Here is a 24,983-nt window from a genome sequence, read left to right on the forward strand (position 1 = left end):
CAGAAACGACTTCCTGACACTTAAATCTATACTCGATGTTAACAGATTTCTCTTCTTCAGAAATGCTTTCCTTGCCATTGCCAGTCTACATTTTATATTCTCTCTACTTCGACCATCATCAGTTATTATATTCTTCTTGAAGTCTGAGGGTATTTCGCCTGTCTCATACATCTTGCTCACCAGGTGGTAGAGTTTTGTCAGGACTGGCTCTTCCAAGGCTGTCAGTAGTTCTAATGGCATGTTATCTACTCCCGGGGCCTTGTTTCGACTTAGGTCTTTCAGTGCTCTGTCAAACTCTTCACGCAGTATCATATCTCCCATTTCATCCTCATCTACGTCCTCTTCCATTTCCAAAATATTATCCTCAAGTACATCGCCCTTGTATAGACCCTCTATATACTCCTTCCACCTTTCTGCTTTCCCTTCTTTGCTTAGAATGGGGTTTCCATCTGAGCTCTTGATATTCATACAAGTGGTTCTCTTTTCTCCAAACGTCTCTTTAATTTTCCTGTAGGCAGTATCTATCTTACCCCTAGTGAGATAAGCCTCTACATCCTTATATTTGTCCTCTAGCCATCCCTGCTTAGCCATTTTGCACTTCCTCTCGATCTCATTTTTGAGACGTTTGTATTCCTTTTTGCCTGCTTCATTTACTGCATTTTTATATTTTCTACTTTCATCAATTAAATTTAATATTTCTTCTGTTACCCAAGGATTTCTACTAGCCCTCGTCTTTTTACCTGCTTGATCCTCTGCTGTCTTCACTACCTCATCCCTCAAGCTACCCATTCTTCTTCTAATGTATTTCTTTCCCCCATTCTTGTCAATTGTTCCATTATGCTCTCCCTGAAACTCTCTACAACCTCTGGTTTAGTCAGTTTATCCAGGTCCCATCTCCTTAAATTCCCACTTTTTTGCAGTTTCTTGAGTTTTAATCTACAGTTCATAACCAATAAATTGTGGTCAGAGTCCACATCTGCCCCTGGAAATGTCTTACAATTTAAAACCTTGTTCCTAAATCTCTGTCTTACCATTATATAAACTATCTGAAAACTAAATTTAGTGAACATATTGAATTTTTTTGTAGACTTGGGTGGATGTCCGTCACCAGTCTCGAGAAAATAATGATTTGATGTATCAGTCACTTGCGACTGCGCGCGCCAGCGATACAGCTAGAATGAAATATCCACAAGATTCCTCATATTTCATGAACAGTTTGAGACATCGAAATGAGATTTTGGCAAATGATAGCACACAAAGTGAAGAGTATTTTGCCATGTGATTATTACGCAAAATTTCATTATCTTCCATGTTATTCCATGAACTACAGATTTTTTCAATGAATGAATGTAATTTTTAAGGGACATCGATAGCTGGTGAAAAGAGAAATGCTGTGGGTTTTGGAACAAGACAAGTGAAGACATTACACATTTATTTTTGTACCAAGGATGTCGGTTTTCCATATGATTTTGACCTTACTTTTCCTCAATTCCTCACTTAATTAACCACTGCTTCAGAATTTTCACGCAACTGAGTCTGCACAACATGTTAGTGAGATAACATACTGTAAACTCGGCTATGCTTTGGTAAAAGGAGTAAATTTTAACATGACTCAGGAGAAACGTAGGTTTTATGCCAAATTCGCCACTCATGATGTTTTTCTGAAAGCTACAAACGGTTACAAGCTAGCTGAAAATAAATCGCTGCTTTTGTTACTTTTCAGCAGAATTCTTTTTGGATACTAAGCAAGGCAGAGGTGACAGATCTTTTTGAATGGTCACCGTGCAAATATGGTCGTGGAGGGGTTGCACTTAATATTTACACAAAATGTGAGGATAGGCTCCAGTTTAGAACGGTGCTTCCCATCCAGCAGCACTCTGTATTTCACACCTACAGCGCCTGTTCGCAACTCCCACCACTACCACTCTCCCCCCGTGTGCCCTTCCAGCTGCACATCCATTGCCCAAGTTATTTTGTGTGCACTATGTGCGTTTTGTGTGCTTTTCTGTTGACGTGCTCAAAATGTACAGTGAAGAGGAGAAAAGTTTGGAGAAAATCATTTGTAAAGCCCTTGAGTGTACAGACGATGACTACTAAGTATATGACGATGATTCAGATTACATGCTATCTGGAAATTGGAGTAATTCTATACATTTCTTAAGACTAGTTGCTGCATAGTTATGAAGGATTCTCCTTCAGGCACGTCGGGAAATGTATGTAAGCATAAGAGTACAGTGAATGTATTGTTGAATTGTGTATCCCTCCATGTTTCAGTTTGCATCATACTGTACTATGAATACAAACCTTTGCTCTGAGCCGGCCGTGGTGGCCGTGCGGTTCTAGGCGCTGCAGTCCGGAACCGTGGGACTGTTACCATCGCAGGTTCGAATCCTGCCTCGGGCATGGATGTGTGTGATGTCCTTAGGTTAGTTAGGTTTAAGTAGTTCTAGGGGACTGATGACGTCAGATGTTAAGTCCCATAGTGCTCAGAGCCATTTGAATCATTTTGAACTTTGCTTTGATCTTGTGTTGTGTGTGTTTCCTCATGTGTAAATTGGCTGAAAGAAATATAAATGGAAAGATCATGTGTTTGCTTAAATATTTGAATACAATAATTCTTTTTCAACTCTTCAGTGATTACTGTTAAATTAAATTTTCTTCTGCATACTGAAGATTTAACAATATCAGTAACAAAATATGTTTACTTAAAGTAGAAAGTCTAACCTAAAAATGTTTAGGAATTCCAACTACACACCTGTACATGAGTTATAACTTTAAACAAACCAGATATTTTAGCCAGTCCACAAGTAATGGCAGCTGTTTATGAGAGCAGCACCATAAGTGTTAATGCCATATATGAATTTTAACATTTCGCGTCTTGATTTTTATACCATATGTGAACAGCAGGCCTCAGATGCAGTATGAGGGCCATTTTTTCTTTTCAACCTCCGATAGGTTATAAATAAAAGACAAGTTCATAGAAAACAATTACTTTATTACCAAACGTTTTGTACACTTATGGTTACTTTTCAACATAATCACCGAAAAGAGTGAGACATTTATCATACCTATGTACAAGCTTTGCAATACCCTCTTCAAAAAATGTTGCCAGCAATAATTTCAAATGAGCATTGACGTTGTTTTGAAGATTTTCGTTGGTTTGAAAGTGCTGCCCTTCTAGCTACGTCTTGGGTTCAGGGAAAAAGGTGAAAGTCGCTGAGTGCCAGGTCAGGACTGTACGGCGGATGATCGAAAATGTCCCATTGAAATTGTTGAAGGAGCCATTGGGTTGTGCCAGCAGTGTGTGGACGAGTGTTGTCATGGATCGACAATTCCTGAAGTCAGCATTCCTCTTCGTTTGTTTTGAATGGCTCCCCACAAACGCCATAAAGTTTCATAATAACCAGCTGCATTGATAGTCGTTCTAGGCTGCATAAACTCTACAAGCAACATACCTTTTCGGTCCCAAAACACGGTAGCCATAACCTTTCTGTTGTTGAATGTTTGTTTGAATTTTTTTGGTGAATTTGGATGCATCCATTGTTGTGATTGGCTATTTGTTTCCAGTGTGTCATATTGGATCCAAGTTTCATCTCCAGTGACAGTTGATTTCAAAAAGTTCTCTCCTCCATTGTGATAATGGTCAAGGTAATTCAAAGCTGACGCCATTTGGTAACTTGTGTGCATCCGTGAACATTTTTGGGACCCAACGAGCGCAAAGTCTTTTGTAGCCTAAATGTTCAGTAAGGATAGAATGTACGACAGATCTTGAAACTTCCGGAATTTCCATAGACAAAGCAGTTATGGTTAACCTACGATTTTCTCTAACCATTTTGTCAACTCGTTCAACAAGGTCGGCTGTAACGACAGACTTGCGTCCTTTGCCCCCTTCATCATGCACGCCATTTCGGCCATGTTTAAACTTTTAGCGCCATTCACGCACACCACCACCAGCCATGACGTTATCACCATACACACAACTCCTTCTCCGATGAACTGCTGCTACACTATTCCCTTCTGCTTGCAGAAACCGAATTACACTTCGTAATTCACACTTGGCGGGAGCAACAATGACGGCAGTCATGTTTACGTGGCTGTAGTGTAACGCATACTGAACCGTTGAGGTCGGCAATGGCTTGGAGTGTTGTGCGAGAGTTGCGCTGTAGCCTACACCGCCTGTCCACTTTTTGCCTTTCACGTAGCTTCTATACTAAGCGATCGGAGGTTAAAAAAAACGGCCCTCGTAATTGCAGGAAGAAGGGATATCTGCAGTTGTGATTTTATCTCATTCTTCGGAAATATGATGACACGTATATTCATCTAACTTTCCACCTGATTACTTTACAGTCTAAGAAATTATTCAGCTAATAAGCTGATCACATTTATGTAGGGAAGCGATTTCACTCAGTTGAAAGAACACAAAACACTTACGTCTTTCAGAATGTTTTTATTTAATGAAGTTTCGTTTCCCGTTACAAACAAACTGATTTCTATAGAGGAACATTGTGTACCCATTCGATAGAGCGGTCCTAAATTAGTCTAGTCTTGTTTGAGCTGACTCCACCTACACACTGCACAAACGAAATTGCAAATTTCTGCGGAAACAGAGAAAATGCATTTGGCATGCAGTTTAAATTACATCAAATACAGTGAATTTATACGCTCACAGTTTTTCCCACCTGTGACTTCACGTAAATGAGATTTAAAAGTTATATCCTTGCAGTCCATATTACAGTCTTGACAAAGACTTTACAAATCAGTGTGCATGAATCTCTTTCACCATTCCATTCGAGACACACAGTTTCTCAATAAATTAACATGCAAAGATACTTCTGTGTAACAGAAGATTAGGTTCTCAACTGGTTTTCAGTTTCTTAAATTTAAGTAGTTTGGAGATCAGAAACCTAACTATACAATAGAGAGATATACAAAAGCAGACTACAACAGCCAACGCAAAGGCAATGACATCTAGAAGCAGGTATTGGTACCAGGTCAGGTCTCTTGCAGCACTGCGCAGATGTGGAGCCCCATTATGTCGAAGTACATACTCGATCCACCACATGGCCTTAGGAAGGCTCTCTTCCTTATGCTCGCGGTAGACGGCTGAGAACTGCTTCATGTTTTCGTTGAACCTGTTGAAAGAAGGAAGGTTGACAATGAATTTTTGCAATGCCTAAAAGTGATAACATATTATACTTGAGTGTCTATATGAATCAACAAAACCGACTTTCGATAATGCAGAAGGAGAAATATTAATAAATACAGCAAGAGGAAAACATAGAAGCGAAGAGGGGCGGGATAATGTTGGATGCAGTAGGGATTTACGATTGGAACAGAGAGAGAAACGGCTCATGTTATGATAGAGAACTCATATCACGACCAATGAATGAGTAATGGAAGATGTAAACTCTAAGAAGGCGTAATTAGTTTTTCCGTGATTTCCCTAAATCGCTTCAGGCAAATGCCGGGATGGTTCCTTTGAAAGGGCACTGCCGACTTCCTTCCCCATCCTTCCCTAGTCCGATGAGACCGATGACCTCGCAGTTTGGTCTCCTCCCTCCCCCCCCCCCCAAATCAACCAAGTTACCTCATTAGCTCATTGAGATAATGGCTCGGCTTGTGGCGGTGATAGCCCTGCTGTGATCCGTGCACAGAGGTTTCCTGTCGCCGACACGGTAGCTCAGCGTGTTCGGTCAGAGGGTTAGCTGCCCTCTGTAATAAAAAAAACTGAGTGAACGGATCAACAATGAACTTTAACAGGTGTGATGGGACGTCCGCCCCGAAGAAATGCAACGAACAAAATGGGATCAGAAAGAAAGTGAGATGAGGCAGTTCCGTGGAAAACAGAAAGGCAGACTCGTAAATTTTCGAGTCGCGTTTGCGCCGAACTTTTTTTTCATTTAAAGCAAGAAATTTTATCCAATTTATACCTCATGCGGTATCTTGAAATCATGTTACTGTTACCATTATTTAAACATTAAGACATAGAATTAACTTCTTCCAGACGTAAACGACAACTTTGTTTCGTCCATGACACAAATAAAGCTAATAGGAAATAACAGTGAATACAGTAACATCGTCTGTATCCAATGAAGTACAAAAAAATACAATAGGTAGGCTACAATAGATTACGCGTTATGCAAAGCCCAATAATGCCATTCTGTACGTTTGACGTTCAGGTTTATCTTCACCACAGAGCCGGTACGTACTCGTACAAGCAATGATTACTTTACAGAAGATGTTCTAAGCGGCCGCCTTGCATTTGCAAACACTTTGCCACTCAATGGATCATACTTCGCTGGACGCTGCGCAACACACCTGCATCCACCATTTCCGAAGCAGCATACATGTGAGCTATTAAGCCGTGTACATCCGTAGTTGGAGTACTAGAAACTTGTTCCTTTAAGTGTGCCCACAAATAAAAATCTAGTTAATGAAGGTCCGGGGAACGTGGAGACCATAACATTGGAGCTCCACGACCAATCCATCTCCCTGGGAACGCTTCGTTTAAATAGTTATGCACGTTCATTCCAAAGTATCATGCTGAAACCATAGCTGTCGCCGAAACAGAGTCGAACATTTTCTAATGCGTCAGGCAAAGTATTGCAAAGAAACGTACGATACAGCGGCGCATTCAGCTTGGCCGATAATAGGTAACGGTGACATATAAACGGCGTTGTGGACAGGATGACGCCTTTGAGGGTACCTTGAAGCACACGCACGAGCAGAAGCTGCAGCAGCAGAAGAAGCAGCTTGGTTAACGAATGCAGCCAGCACCAAAAGCATGTCGACGTACTCATCTGGTAGCCGCTCTACGTGCAATTGACAGGAGCAGTTATGATTAAGCACTGCGCGGTTAGTACACACATGCTTCCAGTTTAATGCATCCCACTGTTATGTGATAGGCTGTTATCGTATGACAAAATGATGTCCTGTTTATAAACGACTAGGATCTGCAGCGAAGTGACGCATGGTGCAGGGAATGGTAACTGAATCTCAATCTAGACAAGTATAATGTGCTGCGAATACATAGAGAAAAAGATCCCTTATCATTTAGCTACAATATAACAGGTCAGCAACTGGAAGCTGTTAATTCCAAATATTATCTGAGAGTACGCATTAGGAGTGATTTAAAATGGAATGATCATATAAAGGTGATCGTCGGTAAAGCAGATGCCAGACTGAGATTCATTGGAAGAATCATAAGGAAATGCAATCCGAAAACAAAGGAAGTAGGATACAGTACGCTTGTTCGCCCACTGCTTGAATACTGCTCAGCAGTGTGGGATCAGTACAAGATAGGGTTGATAGAAGAGGTAGAGAAGATCCAACGGAGAGCAGCGCGCTTCGTTACTGGATCATTTAGTAATCGCGAAAGCCTTACGGAGATGATAAACTCCAGTGGAAGACTGCAAGAGAGACGCTCAGTAGCTCGGTACGGGCTTTTGTTGAAGTTTCGAGAACACACCTTCACCGAGGAGTCAAGCAGTATATTGCTCCCTCCTACGTATATCTCGCGAAGAGACCATGAGAATAAAATCAGAGAGATTAGAGCCCACACAGAGGCATACCGACAATCCTTCTTTCCACGAACAATACGAGACTGGAATAGAAGGGAGAACCGATAGAGGTACTCAAGGTACCTCCGCCACACACCGTCAGGTGGCTTGCGCAGTATGGATGTAGATGTAGAACTAGGGAACGAAGGTCTAAAAAAAAAAAAATAGAGAAGACCTGACAAGGGTTCGAACCATAGCTGGACGGTGCATGTGGGTTTGATGTCCCAGCAGTCTACTCAGTGAGCTATGACAGCTGGTACGGCCGTGGGGGGGGGGGGGGGTGCACGTTCCTCTGTATATTTCGATGCACTGCACGATGTGTGAGCGTTGAAAGCTCCCCGTTTTCATACATGTATTTTCAGAATGCACCAGATATGATTTTGCTAGATAAACCTTTCTCTTGAATCTGGATGAGGAATCACATTCCGACCTCCAAGGGCACCACTTTTTCCTCACCCTATCTGTATACCTTAAGACTAATGAAGATTTTGGGGGACTGATGACCTTCGCTGTTTAGTCCCCCTTAAACATCCCACCAACCACCACCACTAATGAAGATTTAATAGTGTTCAGTAACGTAATTTCAAAACAAAAACTACACCTAAGTCACAGTCATGTAGTGTATAGAGGCACATTCTCCGAACCCCAGCATCTGTTACACAGTTCACTGGAGCTTGAAAATCTGCTAAAACTACTCCTAATTTATTCACATATTGTACATTACCTTTTATCCTCAGTAAGCCTTCGAATGGCGTCCGAAATCGAGTCTCTCGTGACGTCCCAGAATTTGAGCTCAATGCCGATGCCGGCGTCGACCATTTTCGCCACGTTGTGGTGCTGGTCGCCGAAAAAAGGAATCCCCAGTAGAGGAACTCCGTAATGGGCTGCCTCGTTAAAGCTCTGCAGACCGCCCTGAGTGATGAACACACGGACATTGGGATGTGCTGTAAGCCAGAAATCAGAGGTCACTGAAATTGCACAAGCAGCAAGATTTTCGCAGTTTGCTCGTATAATTCTATATTCACACGTATGCCAATAATACGTAAACGAGAATACGGTGTAGACAGCAGGTCAGTATCATTCCTACAGTTCATTGCCATTTGCTATTTCATTAGTGAAAGGTGCAAGGGAAGAACTGCAATCAGTAGTCATTTGTATAATCGCTAATTTCTCCAATGTTCGTAGAAGCAAGGACGTATTGTAAGTGGGCTGTTTAGATTTTTATGTTGGTAACGCCCCGTAGCGCTCTGTAAGAAAATCACTGACTGTGCTGTGGGCAGTCTGTGACTGGTTTGCATTGTTGGAATATTCCCTATTGTAGTGTTGGGCAGTGGGATATGAACAGCTCGTAGCGTTGTGCAGTTGGAGGTGAGCCGCCAGCAGTGGTGGATGTGCAGAGAGAGATGCCAGAGTTTTGAGAGGACGATATGGACGTGTGTCCGCCAGAGAAAAGAAATTTGTAAAGATGGATGTCATGAATTGATATATATATATATGACTTTTTAACATTGTTAAGGTAAATACATTGTTTGTTCTCTATCAAAATCTTTCATTTGCTAACTATGCCTATCAGTAGTTAGTGCCTTCAGTAGTTAGAATCTCATATTTAGCTGGCAGTATTGGCGCTCGCTGTATTGCAGTAGTTCGAGTAACGAAGATTTTTGTGAGGTAAGTGATTCATGAAAGGTATAAGTTATTGTTAGTCAGGGCCATTATTTTGTGGGGATTATTGAAAGTCAGACTGCGTTGTGCTAAAAATATTGTGTGTCGGTTTAGTGATGATCACAATAAGTAGAGAGAGAAATGTCTCAGTACGTTCAGTTTTACTCAGCTGTTTCCGCATCAAATAACTTAAGAAGTTTACCAGCACAGTAATTCATAATTTTTCTAAGGGAATGTTAGTATTTCTTGAATCTTCCTGGGACATGTAATCTCGTAATTTGAAAATTTAGCTTCTTCTGTAGTATCTAAGACTGGAGTTGGTTAAGCGTTTTGTTTAATCCAACCTCGTGACGGTCCTGGCTTGACGAAGTGCTCAAGAATAGCCGGGCTGAGACCTTTGTGACTGACGCCATTGATTTATTTAACCGTTTAATAAAATTGTGTCAGGGAACTGAATCTGCCATCCATTATATTGGTGCATTAAGTTCATAGCTTTTCTGTGTTGCACGTTGGTTCTCCGGTTGCTATAGGCTTATTTATCAATTGTCGTCTGCGTGGTTAGCTGGGTGGTTCCGTGCTCGCCTCCCATGCAACCGGGCCCGGGTTCGATTCCTGGTCGGGTTGCAGATTTTCTCCGCTAGGGGACTGGATGTTGTGTTATTCTCATCACCGGCGCGAAAGTTGCCCAATGTGGTGTCGATTCAAATAAGACTTGCACTTGGCGACCGAACTTCCCCAGATGAGGCCTCCCGGCCAACGATGCCATACGCTCATTTCATTTTTATTTCATTTAATCAATTGTCATTACTTACTTGTTCATTATTGCTATTTGAGCTTACATGTCGTCATTGTGTCATTTGGGGATAATGAGTAGACCTGTGGACACTAGAAAATGGAGCGCCAAGTGAAGAAATCGGAAGAATTCCAACGTACTCTTCTGTTTGAGTTCAGTAGAAGGGAGGCAGCAGCGGAGGCAGCCAGAAACACTTGCGCCGTGTATGGGGATAACGCTATTGGACAGAGCACGACAAGAAAATGGTTTTATCGTTTTAAAGAGGACCGTTTTGACATTGACGACTCTCCACGTTCAGGAAAACCTTGGGGTTTGATGAAGATCGTTTAAACATATTAATCCACAATGATCCAAATCAGTGTACTCGATAACTGGCACATGTGATGAACTGTGATCATTCGATCATCGTGCGAGATTGCATGCAATGAGGAAGCTTCGAAAGTCGGGCGTTTGGGTACCGCATACTTGAAGCCAAAATCACAAAACGCAGTGGATGGCTATATTTGCGTCTCTGCTTGCTGATCATCAGTTGGCTCGTGAATGCCGACCATTCCTATCCTGTATTGCTACTGGAGACGAAAAATGGTGTCTTTGTGCTAACGTAAGGAAAAGAAAGGCATGGTTCAGACCTACGCGCATCCACAAAAGATATTGTTATGCGTCTGGTGGAACAGCGACGGCGTGCTGTGCTACGAATTGCTTTCCCGAGGTGTAACCGCCAGTGCAGATATTTATTGCCAACAACTGAGATGTCTTGCAGACACAGTCCAAGAACAACGACCAAGAAGACCGCGTGAAGTGATGCTACTCGCCGATGACACCGATCCGCGTTCTGCTGGACTGACAAAAAACACTGTACAGGAGTTAGGTCGGGAAGTCATTCCACACACATCTTATTCACCTGATCTTGCGCCTTCAGATTTATTCCTTTTCCGCTTGCTAACAACCTTCAAGGAATGTCCTTTCCGGACGAAAACGCGCTCCGAACATGGGTCGACGAATTCTTCGCCTAAAAACCAAGTGATTTGTACAGTCGCAGAATCGAAAAGCTACCCCAGCGTTGGCAGACTGTTGTAAATAGTCAAGGAGAATGTATTATTGATTACTTAGACCTCTAATATGTGCCTCTATTGTGTTTTTTAAACTTAGGGGAAAACGGTACGAATTTATGGATCAACCCAATATATCGAAGTATACATTTCACCTATTATTCGCCACTTCACTCTTTACGAATTCCGTTGCTGTTCTTTTTTGGTCGTTAGCCTTAAGGTTGGTCTGGCTGAATTTCCATTCCTGTCGAATGCCAGATATCCTCTATGCATCCAACATCCTGCCACCATCTGACTTATCTTCTCGTATCTAGGCCTGCCACCTGCAACTCTGTCCTTCCTCCGTTCCTTCAACTACAATTTATGGCAACGACTGAGGTCGTAATTTTTGTCGACTAATTCTGTCTCTTCATATTATCATGTTCTTTGTTAACATTTTCTTCCAGTTAACTCGTTGCAGTACGTCTGTGTTTCTTACTCGATCAATCATTCTAATTTTTAACAGTCTCCTCTAAGGCCAAATATCAGAACACGCTCTAATCGTTACATTTATGACTGACTCATTGCCGAAGTTTCGCACCTCTATAGAGTAGTGGTCCAGATATAACTCTGGATGTGTATTCTTTGGTCTTTATAGTTGTGGATGTTAGCAGTAATTTTTATTGAAAACCGTTCTGTCTTGTACAATGCTTGCTACGATACCAGTCTAGCATTTTCTATCTTTTTCTGTTATCCTTCTTAGATAGCAACATTCAACCATCTTTTCAAGAGTCTCTTGTCCAAGTTTCACTTTTACCCGTCCAGCATGTCTACCAGAGTCACACATGTTTCCTTAATTCTCGTTTAATGTCTGTACATTTTGCGTACGTCAGCTAGCACTCGCTCCGCTTTATTACGCAGCTGACTCAATTCGTGTTCATTTTCATCATCCTATATGGAAGCAGCCGTGAAAGAAGCAAAGGACGATCTCAAAGTATCAGTAGCGTGAAAGCTTTTATAACCGTCGTAGTTCCAACCGCTTGGGACATTCACTTAATGCTAACTACTGCAGTCTGCTTAGCACAAAGAGAATGTCTTACCCTTTTATCGTCGTAGTTGATACCAAAATGCCTAAAAACGGAAAATATTTTACCCCATTCCAAATAACTCTAAATCTTCGTTTTTTTTTCTTCTAAATATGTCCTCTATCACTAATCGCAGGGCTAGAATTGCTTCTCAAACACACCTGCTTTCCCTAAAACCATACTATTATCACAGTGCGTTTAGCACAGCTTAATGCCACCGTGAAGTTTTGCCTTTAATTCGTAACTAAGAATAAAAGGTTTCTTAGTTTTGATTTAGTAGTATTCGAACTTTCACATCATTAATCATATTCTTACAGAAGTTTTACTGAACGCCTTATAATCCTTTCATTTGACGTAACTATTAGACTGAGAAGGGAAATTGCGTATAAGTAACTTTGTGAATATTTTACAGAACAGAGTTCCACTATGGAAGAGTTAGAAGCTGACTCGAACGAATAACCGGACGCCAAAGAAAACGAAAGGTAACTGAGGCACATACGAGAACGCGAAGACGTCGCTGGTAAAAAGGACGTCTGTTATTGGCTGATGTGACTAGAAGACAAAGTCCGGACCAACAGTTTGTCCGGCGCAGAAGATAAATTACAGCGTGGTCCACCGAGAATGCTGCTCCGCCTCTAATGACGTCGTCGTCGACGGGACTTTGATCCATAATCTTCCTTCCTTCCTTCCTTCCTTCCTTCCGACTTCGGACAATATTACTTTCATCTCGTGAAGTTCATATTGTTTCTTGTTGATTAATTATGCAATACTGCACTAGTGAAAACGCAGAGAAGTAACTGAAAATTTAAAAATGTCTGCGTTGTTTTTAATCCATGCTAACACTTGACCAAAAATGATATTCAGAGTGAAATTTATTATGGCCAAGGCAATAGCCTGAATGACAGTTGAAGCGGTAACAGACTCAATTATTCCATTATTTTCTTCGGGGTGAATCAAGTTGGTAGTTCACACTCATTACTCATAAGAGGTCTTACTCGTACATCTTATCACGCATATAACTTTAGTTTCTCATCCGAGATGTAATTGCTCATACTGTACAAAAGAACAAACATCATTAAATTTTTGTAATGTAAGCGTAAAGAAAAGAACAACACACACGAAAGATTCAACGCCCTCAGAGTCTCGTGACGTGGTGTCTGGTTGTAGAGCAGAATGTTCATAGAAGAGTCCTTCCTGGTACTGAATGCTTCTGTACATATCGAGCAGGGCGATAATCACGAACCTGTTTATAGGTACAATAAGCTTTTGGTAGCACCGTTACTCTTTTGGGAACTCGGATGAGTCACATGATGTTGCTTGTAATCGTAGAAATCTATTTGAGGTTGATAATATTTATTTTGGCATCCAGTCTGGAGTAACCTGGTATGTCATATAAATCGTCTGCGAGTGACAACAGGAATCGTTTTTCACGGTGATAACATTCTCGGTCTTCTCTTGACTGCAAGTTGAGCATAAGACACACTGTCGGAAAAAACTTCCTACACCTCGAAAGACGGCGTCGATTTTGATCTGATGACGGCATACACCACCTGGGGGATAGTAGATATATGGAGTTATCTACATCCACATCCATACTCCGCAAGCCACCTGACGGTGTGTGGCGGAGGGTACTTTGAGTACCTCTATTGGTTCTTCCTTCTATTCCAGTCTGGTATTGTTCGTGGAAAGAAAGATTGTCGGTATGCCTCTGTGTGGGGTCTAATCTCTCTGATTTTATCCTCATGGTCTCTTCGCGAGATATACGTAGGAGGGAGCAATATACTGCTTGAATCCTCGGTGAATATATGTTCTCGAAACTTCAACAAAAGCCCGTACCGAGCTACTTACTGAGCGTCTCTCTTGCAGTCTTCCACTGGAGTTTATCTATCATCTCCGTAACGCTTTCGCGCTTACTAAATGATCCTGTAACGAAGCGCGCTGCTCTCAGTTGGATCTTCCCTATCTCTTCTATCAACCCTATCTGGTACGGATCCCACACTGGTGAGCAATATTCAAGCAGTGGGCGAACAAGTGTACTGTAACCTGCTTCCTTTGTTTTCGGATTGCATTTCCGTAGCATTCTTCCAATGAATCTCAGTCTGACATCTGCTTTACCGACGATCAACTTTATATGATCATTCCATTTTAAATCACTCTTAATGCCTACTCCCAGATAATTTATGGAATTAACTGCTTGCAGTTGCTGACCTGCTATATTGTAGCTAAATGATAAGGGATCTTTCTTTCTATGTATTCGCAGCACATTACACTTGTCTACATTGAGATTCAATTGCCATTACCTGCACCATGCGTCAATTCGCTGCAGATCCTCCTGCATTTCAGTACAATTTTCCATTGTTACAACCTCTCGATATATCACAGCATCATCCGCAAAAAACGTCAGTGAACTTCCGATGTTATCCACAAGGTCATTTATGTATATTGTGAATAGCAACGGTCCTACGACACTCCCCTGTGCCACACCCGAAATCACTCTTACTTCGGAAGACTTCTCTCCCTTGAGAATGAAATGCTGTGTTCTGTTATCTAGGAACTCTTCAATCCAATCACACAATTGGTCTGATAGCCCATATGCCCTTACTTTGTTCATTACACGACTGTGGGGAACTGTATAATGGTTTCAACGTCGGCCGTCAGACAGCTTAGAGGCTCAGCTTACAGAACGCCATCTGTGTCCGCCCTTCAGTCGGGAATGCTCACAGGCAGAAAGCTCAGTGTGGTGCAGACGTGTGAAGCAAACAGGCAACCGTGCCACAGAGACGCGCTCGTACTTCCTACAGCCAACTGATAGAGTTTGGAAGGTGTCTAACTGTGATCTACCGAGTGACGGTATTGTCCTTTCGGAGAACTGCCACACAAGTTGGATGTGCTGATTCAGCTGTGCAACACTGCTTGTGTCAGTCCTCACGTCAACATTCTCACACCACAGCACTGAAGATGATCACTATGTGATTGAAAATCGATTTTGCTCTCAATAAAACATCAATATTACGGCCAACGCTGACCGTTCTAATTCACACACCAGTAGGCGAGGTTCTGGAAATCCACGTTGCACAGACGCCTCCAGGATCGTCGGACTGGAAGGGCAGCAGTGGTACACTACTGGCCATTAAAACTGCTACACCACGAAGATGACGTGCTACAGACGTGAAATTTAACCGAGAGGAAGAAGATGCTGTGATATGCAAATGATTAGCTTTTCAGAGCATTCACACAAGGTTGGCGCCGGTGGCGACACCTACAACGTGCTGACATGAGGAAAGTTTCCAACCGATTTCTCATACACAAACAGCAGTTGACCGGCGTTGGCTGGTGAAACGTTGTTGTGATGCCTCCTGTAAGGAGGAGAAATGCGTACAATCACGTATCCGACTTTGATAAAGGTCGTATTGTAGCCTATCGCGATTGCAGTTTATCGTATCGCAACATTGCTGCTCGCGTTATTCGAGATCCAATGACTGCTAGCAGAATATGGAATCGGTGTGTTCAGGAGGGCAATGCGAAACCAGCGTGCTGGATCCCAACGGCCTCGTATCACTAGCAGTCGAGATGACAGGCATCTTATCCGCATAGCTGTAACGGATCGTGCAGCCACGTCTCGATCCCTGAGTCAACAGATGGGGACGTTTGCAAGACAACAACCATCTGCACGAACAGTTCGACGACGTTTGCAGCAGCATGGACTATCAGCTCGGAGACCATGGCTGCGGTTACCCTTGACGCTGCATCACAGACAGGAGCGCCTGCGATGGTGTACCCAACGACGAACCTGAGTACACGAATGGCAAAACGTCATTTTTTCGGATGAATCGAGGTTCTGTTTACAGCATCATGATAGTCGCATCCGTGTTTGGCGACATCGCGGTGAACGCACATCCGAAGCGTGTATTCGTCATCGCCATACTGGCGTATCAACTGGCGTGATGGTATGGGGTGCCATTGGTTACACGTCTCTGTCACTTCTTGTTCGCACTGACGGCACTTTGAACAGTGGAGGTTACATTTCAGATGTGTTACGACTCGTGGCTCTACCCTTCATTCGATCCCTGCGAAACTCTACCTATCAGCAGGAAAATGCACGACCGCATGTTGCAGGTCCTGTACGGGCCTTTCTGGATACAGAAGATGTTCGACTGCTGCCCTGGCCAGCACATTCTCTAGATCCCTCACCAACGGAAAACGTCTGGTGGCCGAGCAACTGGCTCGTCACAATACGCCAGTCACTACTCTTGATGAACTGTGGTATCGTGTTGAAGCTGGATGGGCACCTGTGCCTGTACACGCCATCCAAGCTCTGTTTGACTCAATGCCCAGGCGTATCAAGGCCGCTATTACGGTCAGAGGTGGTTGTTCTGGGTACTGGTTTCTCAGGATCTATGCACCCAAACTGCGTGAAAATGTAATCACATGTCAGTTCTAGTGTAATATATTTGTCCAATGAATATCCGTTTATCATTCGCATTTCTTCTTGGTGTAGCAATTTTAATGGCCAGTAGTGTAGGTCTTACGGCTACCACTGCACAGGTAAGTGAGCTTACGAACCCAGATGCGTGACCGCGAACTCTAGCGAGCCGGTTGTTGGCAGTGGGACTACGGGCACGCACGCCCACCTCTAGCCCGTCTTCCACTCACACAACAGAATCGACGTGCACGGCTCGACTGGTGTCGACAGAGAATAACTTGGAAGATGATATGACGCTCATTGCTCTTCAGCGATGAAAGTAGATTCTAAAATGTAAACTTTCACGGCCGTAAATGTAACAATTAATAAAATGTTCTAGGCTGTTATGCCATGGTTGGGTGGATTTCACCTTAAAACCCAACGTTTTGTCCCCATCTGTGGAGGACATTCTCAAGGGGCGACCCCGGGTGTGAATCAGACATTCAAAATAGCTACGATACCTCTTGAAAATGTCGTCCGCAGATGGGACCACCACATAATAACACAGAACGTATTATTAATTGTGAAAGCAAATTCTGCCTGCACGCAACTGATGGTTGTGTGGTGTGCACATACGGCGTCGACCTGGTGAACGCTGTGTCGTAGAGAGTATTCGTCCAGCACACACTGGCCCCATCCCACACCTTACGGTCTGCGTTGCGATAAGCTGCAACTCTCTTTCACCTTTGGTGTTCATGGAGGGGACACCGACCAGCGAACGGTAAGTGCAGACCCATTCCTTTGCCGTTCTTGCAACAGGAAGGTGATGCGTTGTTCACAAGATAATGGTCGCCCAAACACTGGCCGTGTTCTGCCTGACGCGCAGCAACTTTCCTGGCCAGCACCATCTCCAGACTTAACGACATTGCAGTGCGTGTGTTGCTCTCAATTTCGATGCAATATTCCTCCGGACATGTTTGCATTTTCTGTGTCGTATTACTCTTTAAACTGAGTCTATTTCGCGGATACCATGGAGCTGGGAATTGTATAGACAAGTTCTCTGTAAATACAGCTGTGTCGCGTATTTCAAATTGTGCCTAATCCGGAATTTCAGTCCGAGGACACAAAAGTCACGGCGGTAGCTGCGATTTAATGGGAGACGTTTCATTACTTCCGATAGATAAATAGCGGGTTGGAGACATTTTTTTAACGCAGAATCCTCAAATCTAGCATCACGCGTAAACATCGCTACAGTATCTCTGAACCCTGTAAGGAGGTGAGGTGCAGCCACAGACGAGATCTCAAACGGACTGATAAATATGGTCATGCTCTCAGTTATAAAAGTGTGTATTGTTTTCTCTCTAAATCAAAACGTTATTCCAGTTATAGTTTTAATTTGTCGGTCTGCTACAACGTTATCAAAAATGGTTCAAATGGCTCTGAGCACTATGGGACTTAACATCTGAGGTCATCAGTCCCCTAGAACTTAGAACTACTTAAACCTAACTAAACTAACTACATCACACACATCCATGCCCGAGGCAGGATTCGAACCCGCGACCGTAGCGGTCGCGCGGTTCCAGACTGAAGCGCGTAGAACCGCTCGGCCACAACGGACGGCACAACGTTATCAATTAACAGTACCAACACATAGGTAAATGTAGTGTTTGCTACACATTTCGCTCGCTACAATTTAGCTGTTTATTTTTGAAACACACGTCACATAAGCTCCCATCCATTCAGTGCATTTGACAAATGCAAATCTAGCATCGCGTGTTTCGTAGCTTCTGATGTATAACTTAAGAATTTTATAACTTTCTGAAGTGAGCAAATTTGCAAACCATCATTACACGGCCTATAATAAATTTGTGTTATTTTGATTGGTTGCCGGCCGAAGTGGCCGCGCGGTTCTGGCGCTGCAGTCTGGAACCGCGAGACCGCTACGGTCGCAGGTTCGAATCCTGCCTCGGGCATGGATGTGTGTGATGTCCTTAGGTTAGTTAGGTTTAACTAGTTCTAAGTTCTAGGGGACTAATGACCTCAGCAGTTGAGTCCCATAGTGCTCAGAGCCATTTGAACCATTTTTTTTTTTTTTGATTGATTGTGAAACGCAGTCGGCACTGTATTCGAAACTGACAGCTGGTGTACGCGTGTCTGGAGCTGGTTTGTTTACAATACTACACGGGTTGCGTGGATTGGGCAAGTCAGTATTTCGAGTAACTGAGCGCCTTTCTAGGTGCAAGCAATTATTATTCTCGCAGCATTGGTGCTGCACATTGGTCAACCAGAACATTAGGACCACCTGCCTAATAGCTGGTAGTCCATTTTCGGTACTGATAAGAGCGGCGACTCGTCATGGAATGGAAGCAACGAGAACTTGGTAAGTCACTGGAGGGAGTTGGCACCATATCTGCAAACACAAGTCCCCTAAATTCTGGGGAAAGGGGAGCGGTTGATGAACTATGACGCCACATTCAATCACGTCTCAGACGTGTTGGATTGTGTCCACATCTGGCGCGTTGGGGGGCCAGCACACCAAATGGACTTCGCCACTGAGTACCTAGAAACACTCCATGACAGTATGAATGAGATTTTCACTCTGCAGCGGAGTGTGCGCTGATATGAAACTTCCTGGCAGATTAAAACTGTGTGCCCGACCGAGACTCGAACTCGGGACCTTTGCCTTTCGCGGGCAAGTGCTCTACCAACTGAGATACCGAAGCACGACTCACGCCCGGTCCTCACAGCTTTACTTCTGCCAGTATCTCGTCTCCTACCTTCCAAACTTTACAGAAGCTCTCCTGCGAACCATGCAGAACTAGCACTCCTGAAAGAAAGGATATTGCGGAGACATGGCTTAGCCACAGCCTGGTATTATTACTTATCCTGTGTTGCTGGAAAACTCACTTCCGGCAATGTTATTCTTATGGAGATTAGACTGCTGATACGCAATAATTACAGAAAACTCATTTCCGGTGTTTAATGAGCGTTGACAAGGACTTCCGCCTCTCTGACGGTGCAACGCAACACGGGGCCCGTGTTTGCTTGAAAATTCTCCTCTTCGTTATTTTTAGGTTAGGAATTTATTTCCTCAATAGAATAATTTAATTTATTAATAAAGAAGACTACACATTGATCTTGTCAAAAGCCGAGAAGCGATTCTTCTTAGTGTTTTAGCTATCTGGGGCACTGTGGGATGCTCTCTGGGTTCCCCAGTGTGTTCTCAGTGAGTTAAAGATGTGCTTGTAGATAGTTTATTATGTGGTGGAGGCTGTCCTGTAATGGGGTTGGTGGGTGGGGTCTTATTCATCCGTTGACCTTGATTCGGACTTAGAAATTTTCTCCGTCTGGTATTTATTAATAAAGAAGACTACACATTGATCTTGCCAAAAGCCGAGAAGCGATTCTTCTTAGTGTTTTAGCTCTCTGGGGCACTCTGGGATGGCTGTGGCTGTGGCTAAGCCATGTCTCCGCAATATCCTTTCTTTCAGGAGTGCTAGTTCTGCATGGTTCGCAGGAGAGCTTCTGTAAAGTTTGGAAGGTAGGAGACGAGATACTGGCAGAAGTAAAGCTGTGAGGACCGGGCGTGAGTCGTGCTTCGGTAGCTCAGTTGGTAGAGCACTTGCCCGCGAAAGGCAAAGGTCCCGAGTTCGAGTCTCGGTCGGGCACACAGTTTTAATCTGCCAGGAAGTTTCACTCCATGACAGTATTCGCTTTGTGACATGGCGCATTTTCTTGCAGAAAGATGCCAGTGCCGTCGGGAAATATGATCGTCATGAAGGGGTGTACGTCGTAAGCGACCAGTGTGCGATACTCATGGTGCCTTGCACGAGCTCCACCGGACACACGGATGCCCAGGTGAACGTGCCCCCAGAGCATAATGCGACCGCAGCCAGCTTGTCTCCGTCCCACAGACACGGGTCAAAGAGCTGTTCCCCTGGAGGGCGACGGATTTGCGTCCTCCCATCGGCATGATGAAGGTATCCAGATTCCTCAGATCTGGCAACGCTCTGCAACTGCAAGAGTGTCCGGTGCCGATGACCATGTGCCCATGTCAGCCGTAGTTGCCGATGTCGTGGTGTTAACATTGGCACATGCATGGGTCTTCGGCTGCGGTGGCCCATCGTTCGGAGTGTTCGGTGAACTGTATGTTCAGACACACTTTTACTCTGCCCAGGGTTAAAGTCTGATATTAATTCCGCCGCAGTTCCGCGCCCATCATATTTTACCCGTCTGCCCAGCCGACAATGTCCGACATCTGCAATGAGTGCTGGCCGCCCATCCCCATGACGTCTGGACATTGTCCCACGTTGGTTTCGCCACAGCAGTCCTTGAACAGCGGACGAGTCGTCCAGTTGCCGAAATGCTCTTGCCGAGCCTTCGGGCCATCACAGTCTGCCCTCGGTCAATTTCAGACAGATCGGACGTCTTCCCCATTCTACACATGGACAGCACGCTCACTGATGCTACATACACCGTGCATGTGTCTGACTGGCAGTCATCACTGGCCAGGTGATGCTGCTATCACCTGGACGGCTTAAAATCGATGGTGGTCGGTGGTCATAATGTTCTGGCTGAGCACTGTATACTTGTGGCAACTAAATTTAATGACAGTAAAGAATGCTTATTTAATTTTCGTGATCCTGGTTATTAAATGCTCGTGTAAAGATACAGGACGAGTAGGCCTGTATGAGTACTACTTTATTTCTTTTGAGTTGCACAGTAAATTTAATTTCATCCTTTTTTACCTCAGAAACCTACACATCGTATTAATCACTGCTAGCTAACCTATGTAAGTTCGTTCAGTGAAAGAGGAGATGATTGGGTCCACATTTTATTAAAAGGTCGTTTACCCTGTTTAAATTTCGTTCGACTATCACATTTTAGATTTATTTCTATCAATGCAGTTCTCAGACAGAGCCATATCGAAACTATTTTCAGTTTATTCTCTTTTGCGTGCTCTATGCGACTGGTACGGGCTGTTAGTATTCTCCCATTGACTGCCATTGGCCGTTAACTGCGAACAGCTGTTCCGATGTTTGTTTGGAGCGCTCGTAAAACTGACCACAGGCAACACTGCAGTCGCTTTACGTCATTGAGTGACTTCAAGTCGTGCGCGACTGGTCACGTCGGTTCAAAAAAATGGCTCTGAGCACTATGGGACTTAACATCTGGTCATCAGTCCCCTAGAACTTAGAACTAATTAAACCGACATCACACACATCCATGCCCGAGGCAGGATTCGAACCTGCGACTATAGCAGTCGCGCGGTTCCGGACTGAGCGCCTAGAACCGCTAGACGTCACGTCGGTATAACGTGGTCTAATAGGCCAACCATTACTCATGAAGAACACGGAAGAGGTGCCTCAGAAGCACTACGTTGGATATCGGCCCAGACCCCTTTCAGCCAACACACAACTGCTGTCAAACAGAGGTTACCCTAGCTTGTCATCATCATTCATCACCCACGGCACTTTCCCACGGAACCACTCGTGCTCTTATTAGGATACTCATGAATATAGCTCTCTCCCCGCATTTAAAGAGCCAGTAATCAGAACGATATATTTTACCTGTATTGTAAATTTCTTCAGCTAATGTTCGCCAGTTAGCTTCATACAGAGGATCGAGTAATCCACAACTAACTTTATTGGTGAACGCCGTGCGGTGTTACAAAGGTGCCTTGCGGTGGCCCTGAAGGGCTCTCGGATAATACTCAACCCCAAAAAATGTGTGACCTGACACCTCAGATGACTGACCCGGCATGCACTCCATAGCCCCAGCGTGGACGTATATTCCGAGTTTACAGCGATCCCCTTCAATAGTTAAGTGTGGGCAACAAATCATTCTAATGTCCGAAACCCTTGGGAGGTTAGCGTTGCTACCCTGCTCGTGTTTTGCAGTAAATCCAATAACCAGACGTTCCGTTCATGTTCAGATTACAATCAACAGGAAAACCCCTCTACTTGCGCACTTCAGGTGTTCACCAGTAGCAAAGGCATTTGGAGTGTTCTCTTGGAAAAGTTCTCACCGAATTGTTTCATCAGTGTCTTTATTAAAACTTGTCCGAAATTTCTATAAAGTATGACGAATGTATATGTAACTCGTGGATGATCATTATGGGGCTTGCCCAGTAAGTGTCCTGTTTACTCTGTTACAAATGAAAAAGTCACGAAGAAAGGAATTGGATGAAACCCAGTGCCAGCATATAGTCTCGGCCTCTCGATTAATATGAACCGCTTAACATTCTGATTCGATAGACGGAGTATAATTTGAAATGGTGCACGTCCTCGCACCAAGGTGAGGTTTAGGATTTATTGCATGTCATAGCTCGCGCGTTTGTGGACAGATATTCTAGCAGTCGGACACCTCCCCAGACGGCAAGATACTGCTGCTAAAATATTGTGAATATTTTTGTGATGAGCATGCGAGCCAATGATTTGTAAAAATACAGAGCTACACTTCTAGGCAGTAGTAATAAACTGCAAAAAAAAAAAAAAATGGCTCTGAGCACCATGCGACTTAACTTCTGTGGTCATCAGTCGCCTAGAACTTAGAACTAAGTAAACCTAACTAACCGAAGGACATCACACGCATCCGTGCCCGAGGCAGGATTCGAACCTGCGACCGTAGCGGTCGCTCGGCTCCAGACTGTAGCGCCTAGAACCGCACGGCCACTCCGGCCGGCTAATAAACTGCAAAACAATAGGAAAGATAGTTTCTGCTCTCAAGAACTTCACGAGATTCGCTTATGAATACGATCCTTGCAAACCCAATTAATTTTCAGTAGGTGGGGCAGACAAATGTGGGAAAGATACAAATAAAGCCCTATATATTTGTGATGTTGCCGCGCGGGATTAGCCGAGCGGTCGATGGCGCTGCAGTCATGGACTGTGCGGCTGGTCCCGGCGAAGGTTCGAGTCCTCCCTCGGGCATGGGTGTGTGTGTGTGTTTGTCCTTAGGATAATTTAGGTTAAGTAGTGTGTAAGCTTAAGGACTGATGACCTTAGCAGTGAAGTCCCATAAGATTTCACACACTTGTGAACATTTTTGAACATTTGAGACGTTCATGCAGTAGCGCAACGTACCTAGTACAGACTGCTGAGGCAGCCACTTTGAGACTTTGACGTTGGGCGGCAGGTCGTCCATGTCCTCCTCCCACTTCCACAGCACCCTCTGCGGGAGTTTCTTGAAACCCTCGAGAAACGCCAGCCTTTTATTTTCTGGCATCGTACTCGCCTGCAAAGTGGATCCCAGACTGAAATACACGGCGCCATATTCGGCACCGTCCAGCCAATCTCGTATATCCTGCTCGTGAAAGTAAACAATGAATTGTAAACAACTACAATCAATTTTTAATTATTATAAAGGCAATTGAAAGTAAATGTGCCATAGATTCCAACGAAACATACGTTCTAGACACCCTTCCGTCAAATACAATAGTGCAAATATTCGGCTCCACCACTGACCAATCGTAAAGAACAAGTGAAACACGCACTGTAAGTAACAGTCCAGATTTCTTCACGAGATGGAAATGTGGCATCTGTGTATTAATAGCGTAGTATCTGGTTTGGCTATGCGCATAACGAGGATTAGGGCTTAACGTCCAATCGACGATAGGTCATTCAAGATGAAGACAAAACTCTTATTTCACACAGGTCAGAAGGTCGTCAGCAGTTTCCTATTCAGGGGGACCATCCTAGAATTCGCCTTAAGTATTCACAGTACATCAGATCACATATAAACCTATATGGCCGGATGTGGCATTGAGCCATGTTCCTCCTGAATGAGATTCCAGTGTCTTAATGACTGTGCAGCCTCGCTCTGACCCATAACGTCTCTTCCGCGTCTCAGTTTCGTCGTGCGCAGTGCTTAGCTTTTCTGTCAATATTTGTAACAGGATGACACAGAGTCATTATTTGTATCGCTCAGGCAGTGTAAAATATTTATTTGCGGTCTGGCACGTACTGCAAACTCAAAAGCATTCCATTTATCACCAAGTCTCTTATCGAGGGCATTAGAGAAGATTCGTACACACAGGAACATTCATAACAGGTCAGCAGAAAGTTGATGGAGAGTAACAGTCCGCAACACTCACAGGTATCTCCTTAATTACACAACGAAATCCAGCAATGAATGTATGGCAGACAACAGTCCCAGGAGTTTCGGTTTACCAAGAAACTATCCATCAGAAGCTCAGAGTAGCTGATCAGTGTGCCAGACGACTAGCGGTGTCTCTCCCACGGGTGGATATACAGAAGAAGTTCCATTTCTTATGGAATGTGATTGCGCGAAAAGGATGTTCTTAGCATATAAGGCCCACTTCAGTTTTCAAAATGATTATTGAAATAAGTTGTAGAGAGATTCAGAACAAAACCATGGGAATCAACCATTTTATTTGTAATGCGATGTAGCCGTTTGTGAGACATCACATCAGCAGAGCTAGTTGTTGGTCCG

At 43.9% G+C, this 24,983-nt stretch overlaps 1 protein-coding gene across 1 annotated transcript in view; it reads right to left on the reverse strand.

Annotated features, from left to right (window-relative positions):
- The window catches only part of LOC126252127 (UDP-glucosyltransferase 2-like), a 101,275-nt gene that overhangs the window by 23,880 nt on the left and 52,412 nt on the right, over positions 1–24,983 (reverse strand). The window contains exons 5-7 of the mRNA XM_049952993.1: positions 23,615–23,834; positions 8,284–8,503; positions 4,989–5,132 (exon numbers count right to left, since the gene is read on the reverse strand). Coding sequence (XP_049808950.1) covers positions 4,989–5,132; positions 8,284–8,503; positions 23,615–23,834 — 584 coding nt within the window. The remainder of the gene's footprint in view (positions 1–4,988; positions 5,133–8,283; positions 8,504–23,614; positions 23,835–24,983) is intronic.

The sequence above is a fragment of the Schistocerca nitens genome, chromosome 4 (assembly GCF_023898315.1).
Source record: "Schistocerca nitens isolate TAMUIC-IGC-003100 chromosome 4, iqSchNite1.1, whole genome shotgun sequence".
Classification (NCBI taxonomy): Eukaryota; Metazoa; Arthropoda; class Insecta; order Orthoptera; family Acrididae; genus Schistocerca; species Schistocerca nitens.